This window comes from Leopardus geoffroyi, chromosome D2, assembly GCF_018350155.1.
Source record: "Leopardus geoffroyi isolate Oge1 chromosome D2, O.geoffroyi_Oge1_pat1.0, whole genome shotgun sequence".
Taxonomy (NCBI): Eukaryota; Metazoa; Chordata; class Mammalia; order Carnivora; family Felidae; genus Leopardus; species Leopardus geoffroyi.
Genome location: NC_059334.1, coordinates 35,895,673 through 35,918,514, shown reverse-complemented (window position 1 = coordinate 35,918,514; position 22,842 = coordinate 35,895,673). Strand labels below are relative to the sequence as shown.

Sequence of the window (22,842 nt, the reverse complement as noted above, 5' to 3'; positions counted from 1 at the left end):
ATCTGTAAAATAAACTAGTTCTGGCATGAAGACAGAGGTGCTAATAGAGACACAATTTATCCATTTGCCAAGATCACTGACAGACTTGAACAGGGCTCAAGTGGCATTTAACCTCCTGGGAAAGGGAGGAATTCAGGGGGCCACTGCCCCACTGCCCATGCCCTCAGTCCTAAGGGCTCCAGAGCCCCCCAGCAGGAGGCTGGCAGCAGGCACTCCCAGTATTTTGATAGCCAGAGAGATAAACAGAGGTATCAATTTCAGAGAAACATCCTTGGCCCTTAGACCTTCTCTCCAAACACAATGTCCTCACGTTGCTTGGCTATCAGAGTCAAGAGTGACAGCTTCACAACAGACATGGCACAGCCAGCTGCCAGCAAATTCCTGGGGGGTGGGGTGGGGGCACAGAAACTCCTAAGGCACCTACACAACAGGCTTCAGGGACTGGGGACAACTCAGGCTGGGAGGAGGGATGGTCTATGGTCATGAGGCAGGCCAGGCCTGGGCAGAAGGACAAATGCAAGTCCCCATTCTATATACCCATCCCCACACTCACTTGTCTCATCCTCAGTGACCTAGACCCGGGCTGTCCAGTATGCAAGCTATCAGCACCGTGGGGCTATTGACCACTTTAAATGTGGCTAGTCCAAGTTGAGGTGTGCTGTTAAGTGTAAAGTACTCACAGATTTCAAAGACTTCATCTGGAAGAAAGAATGTCAAATATCTCAATAATTTTTCATATCGATTACGTGCTGAAATGATAATATTTGGGGTAGAGTCAGTTAAATAAATTATTTTATTAAAATTAATTTCACCTGTTTCTTTTTACTCTTTAATGTGGCTACTAGAAAATGTTGAATTGCATACATGGCTTGCATTATCTTTCTGTTGGACAGTGCTGATCTGAAGGAAATAAAATGTACTCGAATTCAAAGTGAACACAGGTAAATATTATTTTAATCAAAATGTAAATTAAATAAAAACAATAAAAAAACTAAAATGATTTCCATGCATATTTTCAGAAGAGTTATATTTCTAAAGCATTCAAAGTTTCTATTAAAAATAAAAGGTAGTGGGGGGTGGGGTGCCTGGGGGGCTCAGTTGGTTAAGTGTCCAACTTTAGCTCAGGTCATGTTCTCACAATTCTTGGGTTTGAACCCCACGTCAGGCTTGATGCTGACAGTGTGGATCCTGCTTGGGATTCTCATTCTCTCTCTCTCTGCTCTTCCCCCATGTGTGCTCTCTCTCTCTCTCTCTCAAAATAAATAAACTTAAAAAAATAAAAGGGGATATGTAATTATTGAATATCAAGGCTTTAAATCAAAATTATCTATATGAACCTGAAAATATTCACTGACTTCTTTGAAGGTTCTTGAAGACTATTGTTATAAAAATAAAATCATTGACAATTCTATTAGCCAATGTAAAGAATTGGCATTATGCTTCACACTCATTATATCTGGACCTACCTATGTATACGTGAAAGAATATTATGAATCAATACAACAACATACTTATTCTTCAGCTGTTGTGGAACAGTTGTGAATATCACACGAATTCTGGATCCTGCCCAAAACCCTGAAGCAGAACACAGAGACACCAAAAAGAGAACACTCAGCTTTTTGTACAGAGTGGACAACTGGGTACGCTGAATAAGACACCTTCTGTCTCACCTCAGCACTTCCACACCTTGAATCCTCCCTGTACTCCAAGGTTAGCAGCAACACAACCCACCAACCTGCATGGAATTCAGACTCAGTCACCTTTTGTTTTGAGGACACAGAGCAAGAATGGTGTTTGTCACAAAAGTGGACACAGCTTCGGGTCACGTTCTTCCAGTGTCAAAAGCCAGATCCCAAGTGAAAGAGGTACCCGTGTATCCTTTTTGTTTCTAAATTTATATATAGCAAAATTCACTCCTCTTGCTTTTACGGACGTGTGTAACCATCACCATGACCAAGATACAGAACAGTTCCAGCACCCCCCAACATTCTTACCAGAGTTTGGTATTGTTGGGTTTTTGTTTATTTGTTTTTAGCCATTCTAACAGGTATGTAGCAGTGTCCCAACCACTGTAGGTTTGCGATATGCAGGGACCTCTAAGAACCAAGCTTAGGGCAGGGCCTCCTGTTTCTGGGGTCTATGGATGTTATTATCTAGAGGAGTCAAAAAATTCCCCTTTTGGACTGACGACATATCTAGGAAAATGCCTTATAGGGGGCTTTTTGATGACAGCGGGAGGCCCCAGGCTTAGCCTGCTTGGGAAACTGAGACTGAGAGGGAGCATCTGCTCTGTGTGATCATAAGGGAAGAGGGATCTGGAGCTCCCCTAAAAGAGTCAGTTCTAGAGAGGAAGGTGAGAGACCAAGAATGGAAAAAAAGGAAACCTGTGGTAGCACATAGAGAGGAGCCTTACGAACAGGTCAGGGACAGGGACAGAAGTTTGTGGACAGAAGTCCTCAGGGAGAAATCCCTGGGGGAGGGGCCCAGCCAACAACCTTTTAATAATAGGAGGCCAGACATTGAATTTGGAGTTGTCTCCTGTTCTGTGCCACGGTCCCTTCTGCCACACAGAATGGCATTGGGTGGGTTGTTTGCTTTGTTTTGTTGTTTTTGTTTTTGTTTTTAAGCTTTTATTTTTGTGTAATTTCTACATCCAATGTGGGGCTCGAACTCACAATCCCAAGATCAAGTTGCATGCTCTACTGACTGAGCCAGCCAGGAGCCCCTGCTTTTTTTTTTTTTTTTTTTTAATTTTTTTTAATGTTTATTTGTTTTTGAGACAGAGAGAAAGAGCACAAGCGGGGGAGGGGCAGAGAGAGAGATGAAGACACAGAATCCAAAGCAGGCTCTAGGCTCTGAGCTGTCAGCAAAGAGCCCGACGCAGGGCTTGAACTCATGAGCTGTAAGATCATGACCTGAGCAGAAGTCAGACGCTTAACCAACTGAGCCACCCAAGCATCCCTGTTTTGTTTTTTTTTAATATGAAAGAAGAGAGAAACCTCTGGGAGAGCAGAGGACTTATGGTCATCAGAATACACACATCTGCTATGGAAACATGCCCTCTGCCCTCTGGGGGGGGTCCTCACCCCTGGACTCTAGCTGGATTCAGCATCCACATAAACTCAGGTGCCCACAGAGCACTACGATCCCTCTGGATGTTTTGGACTCAGAAAAGTCATGTATTAATCAAATATCACATATTAGTTTCCTACTGCTGCTGTAACAAATTATCTCAAACTTAGTGGCTTAAAATAACACATTTATGATCTTACAGTTCTGTAGGGTAGAATTCTGACATGAGTCTCACTGGGCTAAAATCAAGGTATTGGCAGGACAGCATTCTTTCTGCAGGTTCTAGGGGAGAATCTGTTTCCTTGCCTTTCCCAACCTGGCTGTGGCCCCTCCTTCCATCTTCCAAACCAATAAGAGGAGTTGAGTCTATCTCACACTGCATCACGCCAACTTCCTCTGCTGCTTCTCTCTTCCACTTTTTAAAGTTTTATTTATTTAACCGCTACACTCTGCATGGGGCTCGAACTCACGACCCCAAGATCAAGGGTCACATGTTCTTCGTACTGAGCCTGCCAGGTGCCCATTTCTCTTCCCCATTTAAGAACCTTTGTAATTACACTGGACCCACCTGAATGATCCAGGACACTCTCCCCATATTAAGGTCAAATGATTAGCAACCTTAATTTCATCTGCGACTTTAATTCCCCTTTGCCTTGTAACATGACATATACATACATCCCACGGATTAGGATGTGGACATCTTTGGCTGGGGAGTTCATTCTGCCTACCACACTTACCACTGGGCCTAAGTGGGATTCTGAGCCACAGAAGTTGGGGCAAAGAGTGGTGGAGAAAAGCACAGGAAAATTCTGGGGAAAAGAAGTTTGCTAATGAAAATAACGTGGGTCAGAGAAGTGGCATAGGGAGAAACCCTTGTCAAATGCTGCCATAGGTAAATTCCCAAGAAGCTACAATGAAAATAACAGCTGTTTCTACAGATCATACTTTACCTGCGCTAGTGCAGTTTGCTGTTGCACAGAACCCTGGCAGACTATCCTTGGAGTTTGGAACAGACACATCTCGAAGTCCGGCCGGTTACCTGGCTCACTCCCATCCTGGCATAATGGTGTGTCTGCTGAGTCCACATAAGACAGCACCTGGGGGAACTACCCATTGCCTGAGTTCTGCCCTGAGAGTTGTGCAGAGAATGCTATTGTTTCCATCACAGATCAGCCCTCCAGCTGCTAGAAGACAGGCTGGATGTCTCCTGACACCACCACCACTCTTTCCTAATAAAATCTTCCCAGGATTTCCTATAATTCCTCATAATTAATGATGTGGCTTTCCACCCTTCCCTATTCTTGTCACACTTTTTGAGGTACACTTTATTATTTTTTTAAGTGTTTATTTTGAGAGAAAGAGAAAGAGTGTGAGTGGGGGAGGAGCAGAGAGAGGGGAGAGAGAATCCCGAGCAGGCTCCAAGCTGCCAGCACAGAGCCCATTGCCAGGCTTGATCTCACGAACTGTGAGATCATGACCTGACCCAAAATCAAGAGTCGGATACTGAACCGACTGAGCCACCCAGGCACCCCTGGGCATATGTTAATGTGTGAAGGATTGGGAGCATGAGGGGTGTGGGGAGAGGGGCACCAGTCTTCTCAACTACATGTAGGGTCTGCTCTAATGCAGATGATAATCCAGCAACTCACCCCATTTTTTTCTTGGCTTTATTTCAATATCCCTCTAGACAGTGTGAAATATTATCTCCCACACTTATTAATCATCTATCTCAGATGTCTTTAGATATTTGATTTTTGCCCCCTGCTGAACCTACATCTTCAGAGGTCCCTTTTGTTTCCTTAACCTTGACTTGGGCTGGGGTTAGGGCGGGGATGGGACCACCCCCTGGGCTCCTAGCTAGACAGAAATCGTTCTTCACCCGTTGTCAGTTCCAGAATCTCTGACTCCTTTAGTTCCTGGGATGATTGCAGAAGGGCCTTTTGACCCTGCTGCTCTGACTCCAGCACTTGACAGCAAGGACATTTGGGCCCTGACATTTTGACCTTTTATACATCCAGGTCCTGAGTCTCTGACTTGTGAATATTCTTTGCACCAAGAAATCAGTAAAAGCAGTCTTTCACAATGAACCATACTAGTAGAAATAATCCCCCTAAATAACACTGGCAGTAGCTAAACGTGCAAATTGTGGGGAGGATTTTTGGTTTGCAGAATACCGAGTTGCAGAGGACAATATAATGACCCCAACACAAGAAGACTCTGTTAAGTGAAGTATATGGGGAGACTGGTGACCCCTCCCCCCAATCTTTCACACATTAAAGTATGCTCAAAGTCGGGGTGGGGGGTGGTGACAAGGATGGGGAAGGATGGAAAAACACCTCATTCATTATAAGGAACTGTAGGAAGCCCTGGAAAGATTTTTTTCTTATGCTTATTTATTTTTGAGATAGAGAATGCCAGTGGAGGAGGGGCAGGGAGAGAGGAAGACAGAGAATCCCAAGCAGGCTGTGCACTGATAGCAGTGAGCCTGATGTGGGGCTCAAACTCATGAACCCTGAGATCGTGATCTGAGCTGAAGTCAGGCACTCAACCGACTGAGCCACCCAGGTGCTGCAGCCCTGGTAAGATTTTAATAGAATATTAGAGAAGCCTTGACAGGACTATGGCCCTCAGCACTTAAAAGGAGAGTCATAGTAGTAGGGCATGGTAGGGGGCTCCTGGAGCAAAGAAACCTAGAGCCAAGGAGGCGGGGTTGACAGAAGGCACCACCAGGAAGAAAGACCTGGGAGTAACTGTTGGATTGGAAATATTTTGGGCATCCTAATATCATCAAGCATTAATAAAAAAAACATTTATTTATTTTTGAGAGAGTGCATGTGTGAGAGAGAGTGGGAGTGGGGCAGAGAGAGAGAGGGAGAGAGAGAATCCCAAGCAGGTTCCCCGCCATCAGCGCAGAGCCTGATGTGGGGCTTAAACCCATGAACCGTGAGATCGTGACCTGAGCCAAAACCAAGAATTAGATGCTTAACTGACTAAGCCATGCAGGCGCCCCCTATCATCTAGCATTTTAAAAGTATTTACCATGTACCAGGCACTGTGCTAAGTATTTTCCATACTTCATCTCAATCCTCATAACCACAAGAGGACAGCATTATGATTATTTTCCCCACTGAAGCCCAGAAGGGTTGGACACTCGTTGGAGGTCTCACATGAAATGACACAATGAAAATGAACCCAAGCTTACAGAGTCTCTATCTGCTGTGTTTCACTGATCACAACCCACTCATACTGCAGCATCTATTCCATCGACCCCCCAGAGATGGTTGCCCAAACTCCCGGAAAAAATGGCAGTAGAGAGTCCGTCTCCAGTCTGGGTGCTCCCAACCTTCCCACAGGCTCCACATTAGCTGGCAAACCTCCCCTGTTCCAGTTGTTCTGGAACAGAGTCCAGGGCAGGGCCCCACAGACACCTGGCCTCGTCCATCCCAAGAACACAAAGCTGGGAAATCCCCCTGTCTGTCCCCGCCCTGGACAGCCATGTGTCCTGCCTCTGTGGCTGGGCCAGGGACAAGCGTGTGGGCTCCAGGTACAGGTCTCCCAAAGTCAAGGGTTTCAGGTCACACTGGCACATCATTTTGCAAACAGATGCCACGGGTCTCTTCTCAGACTGGGCAGCACGCAAGGTCAGCGTCAGCAGATCTGACCCTAAAAATAGGCTCTTGGATGCCAGTCGAGGTGGCCGGGTGTGCAGCTGCCACACACCCCACAGACCAGCACCTCCTGACCCGGCCAGGCCCCAGCGCACACAGGTAAGGACCTTTGGTGGGGAGGCTGACTCCTCTTGGGTCCAGTCAAGTGTTCTTTGGGGGTCTGGGGGTGGGGCTTAGAAGACCCCTTTCTACTCTGTTTCTAGAGTGGCAGAGAAGAGCTGACATTCTTTTAGTATGATAGGCTTCTCGTTGCCCCATCTTTCTCTAGGGACTCCATGGAATTTTCTCCACTTCCCTCCCTCTAAATCTGAGCTTCTAGTTCAGTGACCATTTCTAAAGGATAATGGGGTGGGTTAAAGCTCATTGGGCCCTTGTGAGGCACTGGATGGATTGTATCACGTATCGTTTCCAGCAAAGTTCTACATTTGTCCACTTAGCTAGTGGAGGGGAAAAAAATCTCAGCAGGAGGGGTGATAGAAACACTGTAGTGACTCACATCATGTGCAGGGCAGCACAAATTACAAACACGGCACTCAAAATCCCAGGGGTGAGAATTCTTTCTGTGTTCTGGATAATGCTAAGCATCATTTGGAAAGAGTGAGTGGCCATTTTCAACGCTTTTCCCAGTCCTGGTGGGAGGATAAGGATGGGGATGACCGCCCTGGTAAAGGTGGGGAGATTGGGTCACGGAGGGACATAGTCACTTGACCAAGACGGCAGCGTGTGTAGATAAGAAGGTGGGAAGTCATACTGTGTCTCAGAGCAGGGTTCACCTCGTAGACTCTGGTGCCCTTTTCCTGTGGCCAGGTTTCTTGTGAACCTGGAACCTGAGAGCTGTGGGGATTGCGAGCTCTGACTATTCAGGAAAGCCTGAAAATGTTCAAGGGAAAAAGCTACCAAGTCAGAAGGGAGGGGGCATGAGGTGCATGTTTAGAGAGGCCTCCTCACTCATGGCCCCAGCACCAGAGTGTCCCTGGTACTTGGTATTTGTTCAGTTGCCCTGACCTATGGCTTGTAGCCCCTCCTTGTTCTATTTATGAGAAAATCACTTTGGTCCCACTAAGGGACATTTATAAACAACAGTTGAAGGGCTTCTGAGCTGAGTCTTGTACAGGGAAATGAGCCTTGGGCCTGGGGTTGGGGATTGGGACGTGGGAGTGGGTCTGAAGACTTAGGGGCCTCTTTAGGGGGCAAATGTGTGTGGAGGGTGACAAGGGAGGCAACGGTTCTCCACCATGTGATAAGCTGGAAGCCCTCACTGGGAACATTTCTGTCCTAGGATGGATTGTGTTGGAGGGGACTCTGAGTCCTCTCTGAGGGTGGGGTTCCTGTGGCTACTGTCTATCCCACAAGGGGTGAGGAGCAGAGCAGGGGCACTGAGGCTGGAGGCTTGGCTGTTAGCATTTCCTGTAACCCTGCTGAGGCCAGGCTGAGTCCACTTGGGGAGGGGGCAGCCTGCCCTCCATAGAGCCAGAGGTTGGCTCTGCACAACCCTTGTGAATCTGAATGTTTCCTGGTGCTGATGTGTCAGGCATGGTTCTAAAAGCTTTTCTTATAAGTATTAACTCACTTACTCCACAGAACTGCAACAGCCCTATGAGGGAGGTACCTCATCATCTCCATTTTCAGACGAGGAAGCTGAGACACAAAGAAGTGAAGTGGTTTGCCCACATCATACATCCCAGACAGTAGTCAAGGCCAGAATCCAGTGTATCTTAGAGTCTGATGGCCCAGGCACTGTGCTCTGGGGCCCCTTGGTGGGGTGGGAGCAGGGGTGACATCTCACTCTCCTGTTTCCCTTGATGCCTGAACTCCAACCTGGGTCTGGTCCCCAGGGAACAGCCATTCCAGATAGTGGGGCCAGGGGTCACAGCTCCATTTGTCCTTTGCAGTCTGCCTCCAGAGCAGACGGTGTTTGATTTTTTGCTTCCAGTGACCCTTGATCACTGGAAGTGGGTCCACCAAGTCCACAGTAAATAGGAGGTCAAGTCTCATAGCAGTCTGGCACGGCCACCAGACATCAACAAGATGGAGAGAGTCCTTTCTCCTCCTCCCCAAAGCCTTCTTATACTTTGCACACGAGCAAATGAGCCCCATCACCCATAGGAAAATGTTCAGGCTTATTTATGCCCCATCCCATCTGCCATAACAACACCACAAAGATGCTTGGCCTTGGCCAAACTGTTCTACCTATAGTCCCTACTTTTGGCTCAGAACTTAGCTTCCAACACAGTTGGGAATTCTCTATCCAGCCTCCCCACTGCTTCCTTGTCCCCTTTTGTGGAACATTTTCTGGGCCCGTGTCAATGTACCAAAGAGTTATATCATCTCATTTAATCCAGGAACCAGTTAGGTGGATACTATCCCTATCCTCAGATGAGGAAGCTGAAGCCCAGGTTTTGAGACTCCAAGGCCAGAGAGAGCTCTCTCCACAACTGCACACACTCTGGGACACACACTGGGGATGGCAGCATAAAACTGAAAGGCCCAAGCCCACCCTCAGGAGCGTAAACTTTGTGGCCAAGAATATAATGACTGTCTACTGACATGGGTTGGGATACGTGGCTGCCTGGGTGGAGCCCAAGTCTTACCACCTGGTGTCATGTTACTAATTTCTGACCCTCATTTTGCTCATCTGTAAAGTAAGGACAGTCATTCTCTGTCTAGGAGGTTTTGAGAGCAGATTATCACTGGGCACACAATAAAAGTAACAATGGGGGCACCTAGGTGGCTCAGTTGTTAAGTGTCCAACTCTTGATTTCAGCTCAGGTCATGATCTCACAGTCTTTACTGATCAGCGCAGACCCTGCTTGGGATTCTCTCTCTCCCTCTCTCTGCCCCTTCCCCTCTTGTGCTCGCTTCCTCTCACTCTCTCAAAATAAAGAAATAAACATTAAAACATATAAAAACGAATAAAAGTAATAACTGTATGATCATTTCCCTGGGTCCTGCCAGGCCTTGATTTCTCAGTGAACTTTCATGGCAGCTTCAAATGTGAGTACTTGGCCAAAAACCTTCCCAAGGCCCAGAGCCTCCTCGTACAGTACTCAGAGACAGGCCTAGCGAGTAATAGTGGCCTAGATGGGGAAATGAAAAGGTGGTGGGCCCATGGTGAGGGCCACACTTCCGTAGTCCGCCCCACCTCGTCTTTTCTGGCCTCAAGGAAGCCTCATGTTCTGAGGTGATGCACAGTGGGAGATAGTTTTTGTAAGTTGTGGTCTAAAAGGCCATCTATTCCTGAATTCACGAGCCGTGAAACTGCCTACAGTATTTCCACACATCTTCAGAGGAGGCAAAAAGCTGAGCCGCTTAGGAGTCAGGAACAACAATGCCATGGTCTCTTGTGCCTGTACTAGAGCCTCGTCTTCCTCACCCGGGGCCCGGCTGCAGAGGTAGTCCATCCCAGCCTGCTCCCATGTCTGAAAAGGAAGTAGACTATGGGCGTCCAGCCTCCTCATGGTTTCCGGGAGGCTCAACTCTGCCAAACCAAGATTGGGGAAATCAATTAGGAGTTCATAAATTACCACCCTGAAGCGCTTTGAAACCATTTGAAGAGTTAATCAAACAAGTTATGACATCAACACCATCACAGAAGGAATATTAAATTACCTCTTTAAATGAAAGCATTTCTGTTTTTTTAATAAAAGGACTTTATATTAATTCACATAATTGCCTCCTGTTAACATACTTGCCAGAATCCAAAAGAAAAAAAAAATCTGTTAAACTTGGATTGTGTCAGATATGTTAAGAATTAAATTATAGGCAACAAAAAATTCCTGGGTTTTCACGTCCAGGTTTTAATTTTTTTAGAATCCACAACTTTTATTTTCTAGTTGGGATCATTTTTATAGATTTAAGATGCATAAAGACAAGCACTGACTTGCAGTAAATTAAAAATGTTTATTTATATACATACACCGCTGCCAAATTCCATCCCTTCACATACCTCAGCAGAAGGTATCACTCTCCTAATAGAGAAATTTATCCAACCACAGTAACATTTTTACTCTCCCTCTTCTTTCAAGGCACATTCCAAGCCCCACTTGGGTGGTGTCATGGAAGAAGTGTGGTGTGCATGTATTTAAATACAGACTAACTTTCCCCCATGATCCCAGTGCATCAGGAAAGTAAATACGCAATGTACACACAGGCACAGATACAGAATGACTTCAAAGGGAGAGGAGACTGTCTCAAGATTAGTTTATAAATTGCTCCATTAGGCCCAAAGCCTCTAGAAGGCAGAGACCTCTCTGGGCCAGCCCATACCTGGTGCATAACAGAGGGATGTGTGAGGAAAGCCTGGAGGTGGAGGGCAGGGCCAGGTCTAACGGATGAGGTGAAGTCAAAAAGAAAACAAAGCCACTCATGCTCATTTTTGACCCACCAGAGCTAATGTTGGCTGATTCAGACTAAACCGAGACTAGGTAAGGCAAGTCAAGGATGCTGGCTCTGACGCCATGGGACAAGGAAAGGGTGCTGCCCTCTTCACCTGAGGTCTGTCCGCAGTCAGAGGGGAAGGAAGTTTCAGAGGTAGATTTACCCCAAAGCTTCAGAACCCCACACTTACATAGCCCTCTTCCAAGCCCTGCACCTATTTGGTTTTCCTTTTCTATTTTTTGGTGGGGGGAGAGGGCATAAGTGAGCAGAGAGGGAAAGAGAGAGAGAAGTGGGGCTCACCTGAAGCGGGACTTGTGTTTTACCAGAAGTGTGGCTTTGTGCCCACCTGATGCGGGGTCTGAACTCATGAACTGTGAAATCATGACCTGAGCTGAAGTCAGATGCTTAACCCACTGAGCCACCCACATGCCCTTTGGTTTTCCTTTTTCTTTTCTCTTTTCTTTTCTTTTTTAAATGTTTATTTGTTTTTAGAGAGCAAAAGACAGAGAGCAAGTCAGGGAGGGACAGAGAGACAGGGCAACAAAATCTGAAGCAGGCTCCAGGCTCTGAGCTGTCAGCACAGAGCCCGACGCAGGCTTGAACTCACAAACTGCAAGATCATGACCTGAGCTGAAGTTGGACACTCAACCAACTGAGCCACCCAGGCACCCCGGTTTTCCTTTTCTTATACAAATTGTATAAGCTTCAGGACACACAAAACTTAATTCTCCCCTGGTTTCTCAGGAAGCACTGAGGGATTAGAATGATTTTCTGACATGACCAACTCTGCTACCAGAGGCCTCAAGCAGGACACGGCTCTGCCTTTGGGGAGCTCACACTGACTCCTGGGGAGGGCACTCGGTGCCATGCAAGATGTAAGGAACACCTGGCTAGGCCTTGTCCTGAAGGTCACCTTCCTGTGCCTAATCCACAGGTTAGGGTGAGCATCTCCTTTGTCCAGAACAATCCTAAAATAGAACTTGCACAGACTTCCCCCATCCCTTCATATACTCAAGTAATACATGTTCAACACAGAAATTTTAGGATAGATTGTTTCTTAAAAGAAAAAAGAAGAAGAAGAAAAATCACATATAATTTCATCATCCTAAAATAAGTATATAACCAGTGTTAATTATTTTGGTGAACACTGAACATACTTCTGGTCTCTTCTCTCTACCTGCTCAAGCCTCTTTCCCTTTGATTTCTCAAAACCACCACCAACACAGCTGCCTGTTGCATCTAACAGTTTCAAGGTTTAGGGTGACAAAAAAGAGGGCTGACATGGCTTTAGGGCACTGCCCAGTGAAGCCCTGGAAATCCTTGCTCTCCCCAGAACCGTACGCCCTGGACACTACACACATGGCTGTCTGCGACCCTCCCACCCTTCCCACCAGCAGGGCCCCTCACCTCTTCTGGAATGTTCTAGGAGGCTCAGAACCCCCCCTCCCCCCCTGTATAGAACAATTTAGCTCTCTTTGAGAGCATCACCATCTTCCCAATCATGCTTCGGGACTTAACTTTTTCTCATCCAAAGGGTCCTCAAATGGTAATTTTTGTTGAGCAGGAGGCCTGTTCTGTGACTCACATTCCATGGTTACCTGGCCAGTCTTTGTAGGCATAGGGGTCTACATAGAGATTTCATTTTCCCACTGAAATAAGTAATGAATCTCTCTACCTGGCTTCTCCCATCCTCCACCTTAGAAAGAGTTTAGGTTAGGTTTTTTGTTTGTTTGCTTGTTTTTTTAAATGTTTATTTATTTTTGAGAGACAGAAACAGCATGAGCAGGGGAGGGGCAGAGAGAGAGAGAGAGGGATACCCAGAATATGAAGCAGGTTCCAGGCTCTGAGCTGTCAGCACAGAGCCCAATGTGGGGCTCGAACTCATGAACCGTGAGATCATGACCTGAGCCGAAGTCAGATGCTCAACAGACTGAGCCACCCAGGTGCCCCTTTTGTTTGTTTTTAAAACCATCTTTCCCTTCTTGTTACAGCTCCGTTTTTTAAAATGTGTATTTATTTATTTATTATTATTTTTTTTAAGTTTATTTATTTTTGAGACAGAGAGAGACAGAGCATGAATGGGGGAGGGGCAGAGAGAGAGGGAGACACGGAATGGGAAGCAGGCTCCAGGCTCTGAGCCATCAGCCCAGAGCCCGACGCGGGTCTCGAACTCACGACCGCGAGATCGTGACCTGAGCTGAAGTCGGACGTTTAACCGACTGAGCCACCCAAAATGTGTATTTAATTTTGAGAGCGCCCCAAAATGTGTATTTAATTTTGAGAGCGAGAGCATGCTCTGAGGAGCAGGGAGAGCGGCAGAGAGAGACAGGGTGGGAGAGAATCCCAAGCAGGCTACATGCTGTCAGCACAGAGCCTGACACGGGGCTCAATCTCACAAACCATGAGATCATGAGCTCAGCTGAAACCAAGAGTCAGTCACTTAATGGACTGAGCCACTCAGGCGCCCCTATAACTCCATGTTATCAAAGAAGAAAGTGAAGCTTAGGGAACATGAATTATGTAGATCTGAGAGTCTTGAGTAATTGTTGGAGCTGTGAGAACAGAGAAGGGCCTCAAGCCAGTGAATACAGGGAGAGAGGGACAGGGAGGGAGAGGGGCCCCAGGAAAGAGCCAGGTCCTGGGAGCAAATAAGATAGAGTGGAAATCACAAATTAGAAGTCACAGGCAGCTTCCTGCCCAGCTGTTCTGTTTGGTCAGCACAGTTTAAAAATATAGACATGGTTATTTATTATAAAATATGATTATTTATTCAAAGACTCCCAAAATAGAAAACAGAAAAAAAAATCTCCCTGAGTCCTGCCACTTGCTCACAGCATTGACATTTTGATGTTTTTCTTCTAGTTTAAAAAACAAAACAAAACTATATAAGGTGTTTTGTTTTGTTTTTACGTAAAGTCAAATCATGGTGTTGCAATTATAGTTTTGAATTCATTCAAAGCCTTCCCTCATTGGGCAGGGGAAATCTTTAATCAAACATTAAGCTGTACCATTGAAAATTCTGAAACGGAGTCAGAATTAAAAAGGGGTCCCTGTGTTAATTATTCCTGGAAATAGTACCTGAAAGTCAGGGCCACCATTTCACAGAGAGAAATGCCACTCTAGGCCTTAGTGGTCAAGTGTCACTTGGCCCCTGAATTCTCTGTCATCAAAGTATCTTCAAATGTTTTAAAATTAGCAGTAAGTATCTTAGGTTAGTTTCCCTCAACAGCTGACCCTGAGACGAGGGTTTGGGTTCAAGTTGTTTATTTGCAAGGTGCTCCAGGAGTGTGGCGCAGAGTGAAGCAAGTCTGAGGGAAGAGAGCCAGCACGGGACTTGCGTGAGGTCACCAATCAGGGCAACTGGGGCTGGAGCACAGAGCGGAGCCTCCAGGAGACCGTGGAGAACTGACTTCCCACTGAGATCCCACTGAGCAAGGGGGGCGGGGGGGGGGTGGTGAAGCTGGGGTACTCCTCCACCAACTCCTGCCCCTCATTTGCAAATAACTTTCTGAGGGTAACTCCCCTTATTTTAGGCCCGACCAGCACAAAGACCAGAAAATACCCTCGAGCAGGGAAATACAGGGGCTTGAGGGAGGATGCCTTTTGTGTAGGAGGGAACTGCCCACTTCTACCCCAGCAATCTGAGCTGAGGAATGGAACAGGGCAAGGACAGCATCTCCTTCAGCTGCCTACATTTAAAAACCAGTGGATTTCTCACAAAATTCTGGCTTTCTGACTTCTTATAAAAATATCAGACAATCTGGCTTACATTCCCACAGGGAAGGGCAAGCAGCCGCACCCTTCAGGGGAGCATTTGTTTTCTATACTACCACAGTCCCTACCACTCCCTGTTGTCTCCTACCTGAGGCCAACTGTTAGGGTTTTTTTGTTTGTTTTATTCTTTAACATGCACCCTACCTCCCCTCTATGTTACCTTCCTGGCCCCTCCAGGAAGGAGCCTGAGTCTGCTATCCTTTGAGGAGGAGACAGGCTGATGCCATACATATGCCGAGTAGCCTTCAAGTTGGCATTTGGTTTCCTGGGACCGAACCTTTAAATATGAAGCTGTAACAGAAACCTGGAGGCCTCTCTTGACAACCTGCCCAGTTCTCATTATGACATTTAGCCCGTGATTGATATTGTGTGTGTCATCAAGACCTTGGCAGTTAATCTCTGGGTCGAATCTATGGAAACCAAACAGAACAGATTTGTCTTCCCCTTCCATTTTGGCTGTGGTCTGGGAAACAGACGCTCTCGGCTTCTCTGAGATTCAGAAATTTGGGAGCCATGCAGAGAGGGATGCACACAAGCCGCCTTCAGGATTTGGAAAGATTACAGGTCTGTGGTTTCTGGACTGTTCTGCGCTTTGTTCTCTTCCCCCATCAAATCTGCACACTGGAGGATAATGGATCCCAGAGCTCCCTCTGCGTGCCAAGCCGCTCTGGGTAGACCGCACCACTTCCTCTTCTGTCTGGAAATCCAGCCGAGGCTTTCAGCACGGAGATGGGGTTGGGGATGGCTCCTTCCACAGTGTAATGAAGGAGCAACAGCTTCAGCAAGAGTGAGGTCAGCTTCAGTGATCAAAGGAGGCAGGCAGAGGTTTCAGAATGCAGTTTACTCCAGCATCACCCTAAAATCACCTCTTCTGAGGCCTCCTTAGCGGCAGACAGGGTTTTGTGGGCTGTTTCCTGCAGCAGAAGTTTCCGGCCATCCCTGAAAACAACTCCTCCCTTTGTGACTGGAAACACCAGCAGTCAGGCCCTAGAGCAGAGTTTGGGCCTAAGCAACCACAGGAGACTATCCATCCTGCATTGTGCACTTTGCTCACCTTTGTCCCTCCTCCATTGGCTAAAAGGCTCAGTCCTGCCTCATCAGCTCTGGCTGAGTCCCTAGCACAGGCCTCGCAATCCCTCATTCATCCACCCTTCAGTCATTCATTCACTCCCCCCATTCATTCACTACATGTCAGACACTGGGCCTAGAGAAATCAACCCAGGGCAGGGAATCTCCAGGTAAGGTCATCCAGCTCTTCCCTCCTCCCAGCCCTGCACCTTATTCTGGGCTAAAGATATGGCCTCTACTTCAATGAGAAGATAGAACATATTTTGAACACCCTTGCTATCCTTCTCTTGACTCACCAACTCCTTGACTCTCTAGCCACATGCTTGGGCAATCATTATCAGTCCTCAATGAGCATCAGACTTACTTGGGAGCTTGTTAAAATACAGACTCCTAGGGGCACCTGGGCGGCTCAGTTGGTTAAGCGTCCGACTTTGGCTCAGGTCATGATCTCATGGGTTGTGAGTTCGAACCCTGCATCAGGTTCTATGCTGACAGCTCAGGGCCTGGAGGCTGCTTTGGATTCTGTCTCCTTCTCTCTCTGCCCCTTCCCACTTGTGCTCTGTCTCTCTGCCTCTCAAAAATAAATGAATGTAAAAAATTTTTGAAAAAAAAAAAACTACAGACTCCTAGGTCCTTGGCTCTGGTCGAGGGTGCCACCCAGGAATCTGTATTTCTAGCAAGTGCCAGATTATTCAGACAGAGGTGGTCTTTAGATCACACTTTGAGAGAATCCACAGAAGGACCACCTCTGTTGCCCCAACCCCCAACTCAGGACACTGCAGGAGAAAGTCATGGATCCTGGCTTCCCAGGATCCCCAAAGACACACTGCTGGCTAGTGATCCTTTAATTCATCCGCTGTAAACTTGGGAGAATCCAGTTCCCCAGAGCAGTTTCAGCCCTCTCCTTTTCTTCCTAACATTTAAAAAACCATTCTTTTAATGTTTATTTATTTTTGAGAGAGAGAGAGACAGAGTGTGAGCAGGGGAGGGATAAAGAGACAGAGGGAGACACAGAATCCAAAGCAGGCTCCAGGCTCTGAGCTGTCAGCACAGAGCCCGATGTAGGGCTCCAACTCACAAACCACGAGATCAAGACCTGAGCCAAAGTCAGACACTCAACTGACTGAGGCACCCAGGTGCCCCTCTTCTTAACATTTTTTAATGAAAAATTTCAAAGACACACAAAGAGAAAAACAGTAACTCTACCTTGCAACCATCATCCAACCCCAACCACCACCATCCATGGCCAAACCTGCCTATCATACATACCTCCATTTTACCCCCCACCCCATACACAATATATTGTTAGAATTTTCCAGGTATATTATCATTTTTTAATGTTTTTTACTTATTTTTGAGAGAGACAGACCACGAATGGGAGAGGGGCAGAGAGAGAGGGAGACACAGAATCGGAAGTAGGCTCCAGGCTCTGAGCTGGCAGCACTGAGCCCAATGCAGGGCTCAAACTCATGAACCGCAAGATCACGACTTGAGCCTAAGTTGGATGCTTAACCGACTGAGTCACCCAGGCACCCCCCAAGTATATTATTTTTGAAGCAGATCCCAGATATCATATCATTTCATCTGTGAATATTTCAATACGTATTTCTAAAAGGTAAAAACCTAGCACACTGTACACAGTGTGTACACAATTAAAAAATAATTTAAAAAATTTAGAAATGAAAAAAGTTACCTTAACAAAACAAAAAAATAAATTAATTAAAAAAAATAAAAAATAAAAGGTAAAAACCTATGGTATAATTTAGCTGTTCTTTGAATCTCCTGCAAATTAATTGTTAGGTTCAGACTCTAAGGACTCTGCTAAGACAGGTTTTTCTTTCCAGAAGAGAAGACTCTTCTGGGTGAGGCATGTCCTCCCAACAGAAGACCCATAATGTCTGATTGTCTCTTCTGTAGCGGTCAGAGTTGAATGCCTATATCCATTAGTTCATCAAGTGTTATAAAAAGGGGCTTTCTTCCATCTTTATTATCTGGGATACTTATATAAAAGAGCAAATCTTCCTCATCTACCCAGTAGTACAGTTTGTATCAGAAAGGAACAGTAAATGCTAGATTCTTTCCCTTTACTTGTCTGTCTTCAAAATAATGAGCTAGTCCCTTACATCTTCCAACAGTGAGTAATTGTTTTAAGTGTCATTACGATTTAAATGTCTGATTTGTTTTAACCCATTGCAGTTATTTTTATTAATCATGCTCAAATTGTCCCATTTTTGACAAGCGGGAGCCTCTCTGTGTTGTGTTCTCAGTCCCTGGCATGATCCTAGTGGTCTTTGAAGCTAGCAAACTTTTTTTTACATTCTTCAAATCCCTAGTCTGCCCCCCTCACAATGCATCCCTACCCTTACCCCACCCTCTCAGCAGTTATTTGCTTCTCAGAAGACTAAGACCATGTGTTATAAACAGCCTCAATTTACAATGTTCCTCATCTGTAAAATAGAGATAACAATAATGCCTACCTCATAGGGTTGTTAAGAAGATTAAATGAGTTAGTAATTGTAAAGCACTGGAACAGTGCCTGGTGCAAAGTAAGTGCCAGCTAAGTATTTGTTAAATGAATAACACTCCCTCCCCATCACTCACCTGCACGTTTCTCAGTCACTCTGCCTTTTTTCTCCTTGCCTCTAGTCTCAGAGCATAACCTCCCCTCAGGCTGTCTGAGTGTAGATGCATCAGTCCCTCAGCTCAGGGAACAAACACTGCCCAATTCCACAGCAAATTCCTTTCTTTGGGGACAGTGGAAACTCTTCTCCCACATTCCATTTGCAGAGCCTGACAAGGTCTCCAAATATGCATTTCAATCTGCAAACACAGCTTTACAGCTTGGAACATCTCTTCTGACCCCTGGTAAGTTAGCACAACTGCCCGCCCCTAGCGTGAGAGCAGCCAACAACATTGCCTTCAACTGTCCTAATGCATTGAGGAACCCTCATGCAGCCAAGCCTCCTTCTACCCAAGGGTTCCTGGAGATTCCAGAATGTGCATGGCTGCTTGGCTCAAATGGGCTCTGGATTTACAGGTGTGCCCTATCCCGTGGCTAATGGCTCCCTGCAGGTGTTGAGTATCCCAGGCCTGGAATGGTAGGAATCTTCTGGCCCTTCCTATTAGGATTCAAAATGGTCAGAACCAGCAGATTTTAGTCAGATAAAGGAAAAACTAGGACCAAAGAAGGGGTAAAAGCTAAAAGAAAGGAGGCAAGGGACTGGCTGCCCACAGGGATTTCTGAGGCTTGAAGCCTGTCTTGACTCTGCTGCAAATCCTCCTCGGCCCATGTCAGAGGGCCCCCAGCACTACTGCGCTGAAGGAGAATGGAATGTTGGTGAAGTGTTTAACTGCCATCATGGCCCTCCTTGGTTACCTCTGTGGCCTGAGAAAAGGAAGCAGAAGCACAGCAGGCAGGGAAAATGCCTGTTGAATCTTAAGATCAGCTTATTCCCACCTCTTTTTGTAAAGGCCTTTCCCTACCTCTGCCTCCTGCTAACTCAAATCCTGACCCTCTCTCATGACCAATTGCAGAAACGAAAGAAAATCTCTTGGCTTCAAAATGACATCCAGAGAACCAAAGACAAGTCTCAAAAATGCCTACCCATCTGCCAAGAGGCTGCTGCCGAAGGTGGAGGGGGAGGTAGAAGCAGAGGACTACTGTACCCCCGGAGCCTTTGAGCTGGAGCGTCTCTTCTGGAAGGGCAGTCCCCAGTACACCCATGTCAACGAGGTCTGGCCCCAGCTCTACATTGGCGATGAGTAAGTGTCCAGGCCAAGCCTCACCTCTGGCCTCACCCAGGAGAAGGCAGCCAGCCCCTCCCCAGCTCACACCCCTCACTCCCTCCTAGACATGAGCTTTTGCTTTTTGGGTTAGTTGTATTGTGAGAACTCAATTAGGGCTGGGTTTATCTTCACATTATAGAAAACCCAGAGAAAGGGCTTATGCAACATAGAGGTTTATTTCTCTTTTATATAAAAGAGGTGCAGAGGAAGGTAAGCTGGGGCTGGCATGGTGACTCCAGGGTCATCAGCATCTCAGGCTCCTGTGCTCTGCTCCACCATCCCAAGGGTATGGTTTCCCTCCTCAAAGTTGTTGCATGAGCCAATAGTGCTGATAGAGCTCCAGCCACCATCTGTGGGATCCAGGCCACAGAAACATAAAGAGAAAGTAAGTGCATCTTTCCAGAAGAAAGTGTCTCCCAAGACCTCCCCTGCCTCTAGCTGCAAGGGAGGCTGGGAACCGGAGCCTTTTGTTTTAGCTGGGTATAAGAGTGGCAAGAACAAAGTCAGTTCTCAGATTGATGACACAGGAGCACATCAACTTATGTGTTGGGAACATGGTAGGTCTAGCAAAGTTGAGGTCACCGTCCCCTCCTCTAGATTTTTATAGCCACCATTTCCCATTCCTCCAACAACTGGAAAATGTCTACTATAAATAATATTAATAATAATAATTCCTTTCACTTACTGAATACCATGTTCTAGTCACAGTGTTAAGCATCTTGCATGAATGAGCTCATTTTGTTTTCATTATAGCCCAATGAAAGTCATCCAATTACTCCCATTTTAAGGATAAGAAATCAAGGGACAGGGCAGTTAAGCAACTGGTCCAAGGTCCACAGCTCAGTAGGTGGCAGAATCTGGGATTCAAACGCAGTTCTGCCTAACCCAGAAGCTTTTATCTTAACCAGTACTCCTACTCCTCCATCTATTCCCCAGGGTTCCTGCTCAGGTTCCATCTCTCCCAGGAGCTAATGGTGTAGGACCCCTGCGTGTGTGATGTTAATAAACACCATGCTGCATAAAACCTGGAGATGACTGCCTAGTCATGGGAAATCCAGGGGCAGCATCCCTTGCCTTTTTTCCCCCTTAATATTTAAAAGTGTTTTCAATGTTTGTTTATTTTTAAGAGAGAGGGATTGCATGCAGAGAGAGGGATTGTTTATTTTTAAGAGAGCGGGGGAGGGGCAGTGAGAGGGAGACAGAGGATCCAAAGCTGGCTCCATGCTGACAGCAGAGAGCCCAGGTGGGCCTTGAGCTCAGGAACCACGAGGTCATGACCTGAGCTGAAGTCAGATGCTTAACCCACTGAGCCACTCAGGTGCCCCTCCTTAATATTTCTAAATTGAAAAAGTTAGAAAAATTACATGTATTTTTATACTAAATTAAACTAAATAGAGGGTTATAAAAACAAACTGCTAATCTCCCTCTGTCCACCTTAATTCTGCCACCAAGTAACCAGTATTAAGCTCACTTTCATACTCCCACTACTTTATGTGTGCTGCTGCAAATGTAAGGTAACACACACACACATATAAAGGGTTTTTGCTTCTTGTAAATAATTTTTAGGAGAAAAAAAGGAATCATGCTATGGGTACTTTTACTATCTCGTAGGAGAGCTGTACTCTGATTTATCTAATCGTTTCCCAGTTGTGAACATTAGGGGAACATCAGTGAGGGGTTTATGGGACTCTCTGTACTGTTTTTTTTTTTTTTTTAATTTTTTAAAAGTTTATTTTTGAGAGAGATAGAGAGAGAGGGGGAGTAGGGGAGGGTCACAGACAGAAGGAGACAGAGAATCCTAAGCAGACTCCACACTGTCAGCATAGAGCCTGATGCGGGGCTCGAACTAACAAAGCCATGAGATAATGACCTGAGCCAAAGTTGGACGCTTAATCAACTGAGCCAGCCAGGCACCCCTGTTCTTTTTTTTAAATAACAGCTTAATTCAGATATAGCTCACATTTCATAAAATCACCCTTTTAAAGTGCAGAGTTCAGTGATTTTTTTTAATTATAGTTAAAAAGTTGTACAACCAGCACCACTCATTTCAAAGCATTTTCATCTCCTCCAAAGGAAACCACCTGAAAACTGTCCATTCTCCATCTTTTCACAGTCTTAGGCAACCACCCATCTGCTTTCTATTTCTATAGATTTACCTATTCTGGGCATTTCCTATATAAATGGAATCATAATATACGACTTTTGTGTCTGGCTTCTTTCACTTAGCATAATGTTTTCAAGGTTCATCCAAGTTGTAGCATGCACGAGTATTTTATTCTTTTTTATCACCAAACAATCTCTGTACTGGTTTTGCAACTTCCCTAAGATTAACTCCAAAATTAGTTCAAAATTTAAAAAGGTACACATACATTTTGACACCAAATATCACTTTAAGAAATGTGATTTATAGAAATAATAGTATCAATACGTAAGGAAATATGCACAACAATGTGTATTTTATCATTGAAGTAGCAAAATGGGGGGGGGGAAGGATCTGAATCTCTTATCTTTTAATTATAAAATATTAAATTCAGTAAATATATGGTTTTCCTATTATAAAAGTAATATATGTTTATTGTATAAATATATGTCTTAATTTCTCTATTTGTAGTAGGTTAACAAGAGAATCTTCCTCATTGGGTTGTATGGATTAAGTGAGATAATTATGTAAAGTATCCGTGCAGTGCCTAGTACGTAGTGAGCACTCAATAAAAGTTAGCTCTAATAATAAAGTAGTGATTAACGTAAGGAAGAAAACTTAAATCTCTCAGAGCAATCACCAAACCCCATTACTCTGAAGCTACTCCTTACTCTTAAGGATAAGAAATCAAGGGACAGGATTTCCACCTGGAATTTCTGTGTATTATTTTGGTTTTAAAACTTATTTTTATGTAGTTGTAATCGTATTGATTATTCATTTTATCTTTTTTCCCCACATAGCATCATTCATAAACTTTTCCCTTATGACATATTTCTCATACTTTTAATTATAATATAATATTATCTATCAGATAATAATATATCAGGTGGATGTAAGGTCATTTATTTAACCACTTCCCTATTGTTGGACATATCACTATTTCTATGTTCTCACTTT

The 22,842-nt window shown here is 45.4% G+C and overlaps 1 protein-coding gene across 3 annotated transcripts in view; it reads left to right on the top strand.

The window, feature by feature from the left end:
* The first annotated feature begins 6,672 nt into the window (after positions 1-6,672).
* DUSP29 (dual specificity phosphatase 29) overlaps positions 6,673-22,842 on the top strand; it is a 35,716-nt gene continuing 19,546 nt past the window's right edge. The window contains exons 1-3 of one of the 3 annotated variants that reach the window (XM_045439686.1): positions 6,770-6,839; positions 18,747-18,824; positions 19,494-19,721. In XM_045439686.1, coding sequence (XP_045295642.1) covers positions 19,522-19,721 — 200 coding nt within the window. In that variant the 5' untranslated portion in view covers positions 6,770-6,839; positions 18,747-18,824; positions 19,494-19,521. Of the gene's footprint in view, positions 6,840-15,068; positions 15,456-18,746; positions 18,825-19,493; positions 19,722-22,842 lie in introns of all 3 variants that reach the window. The other 2 variants (XM_045439687.1, XM_045439685.1) reach the window with 2 other exon arrangements.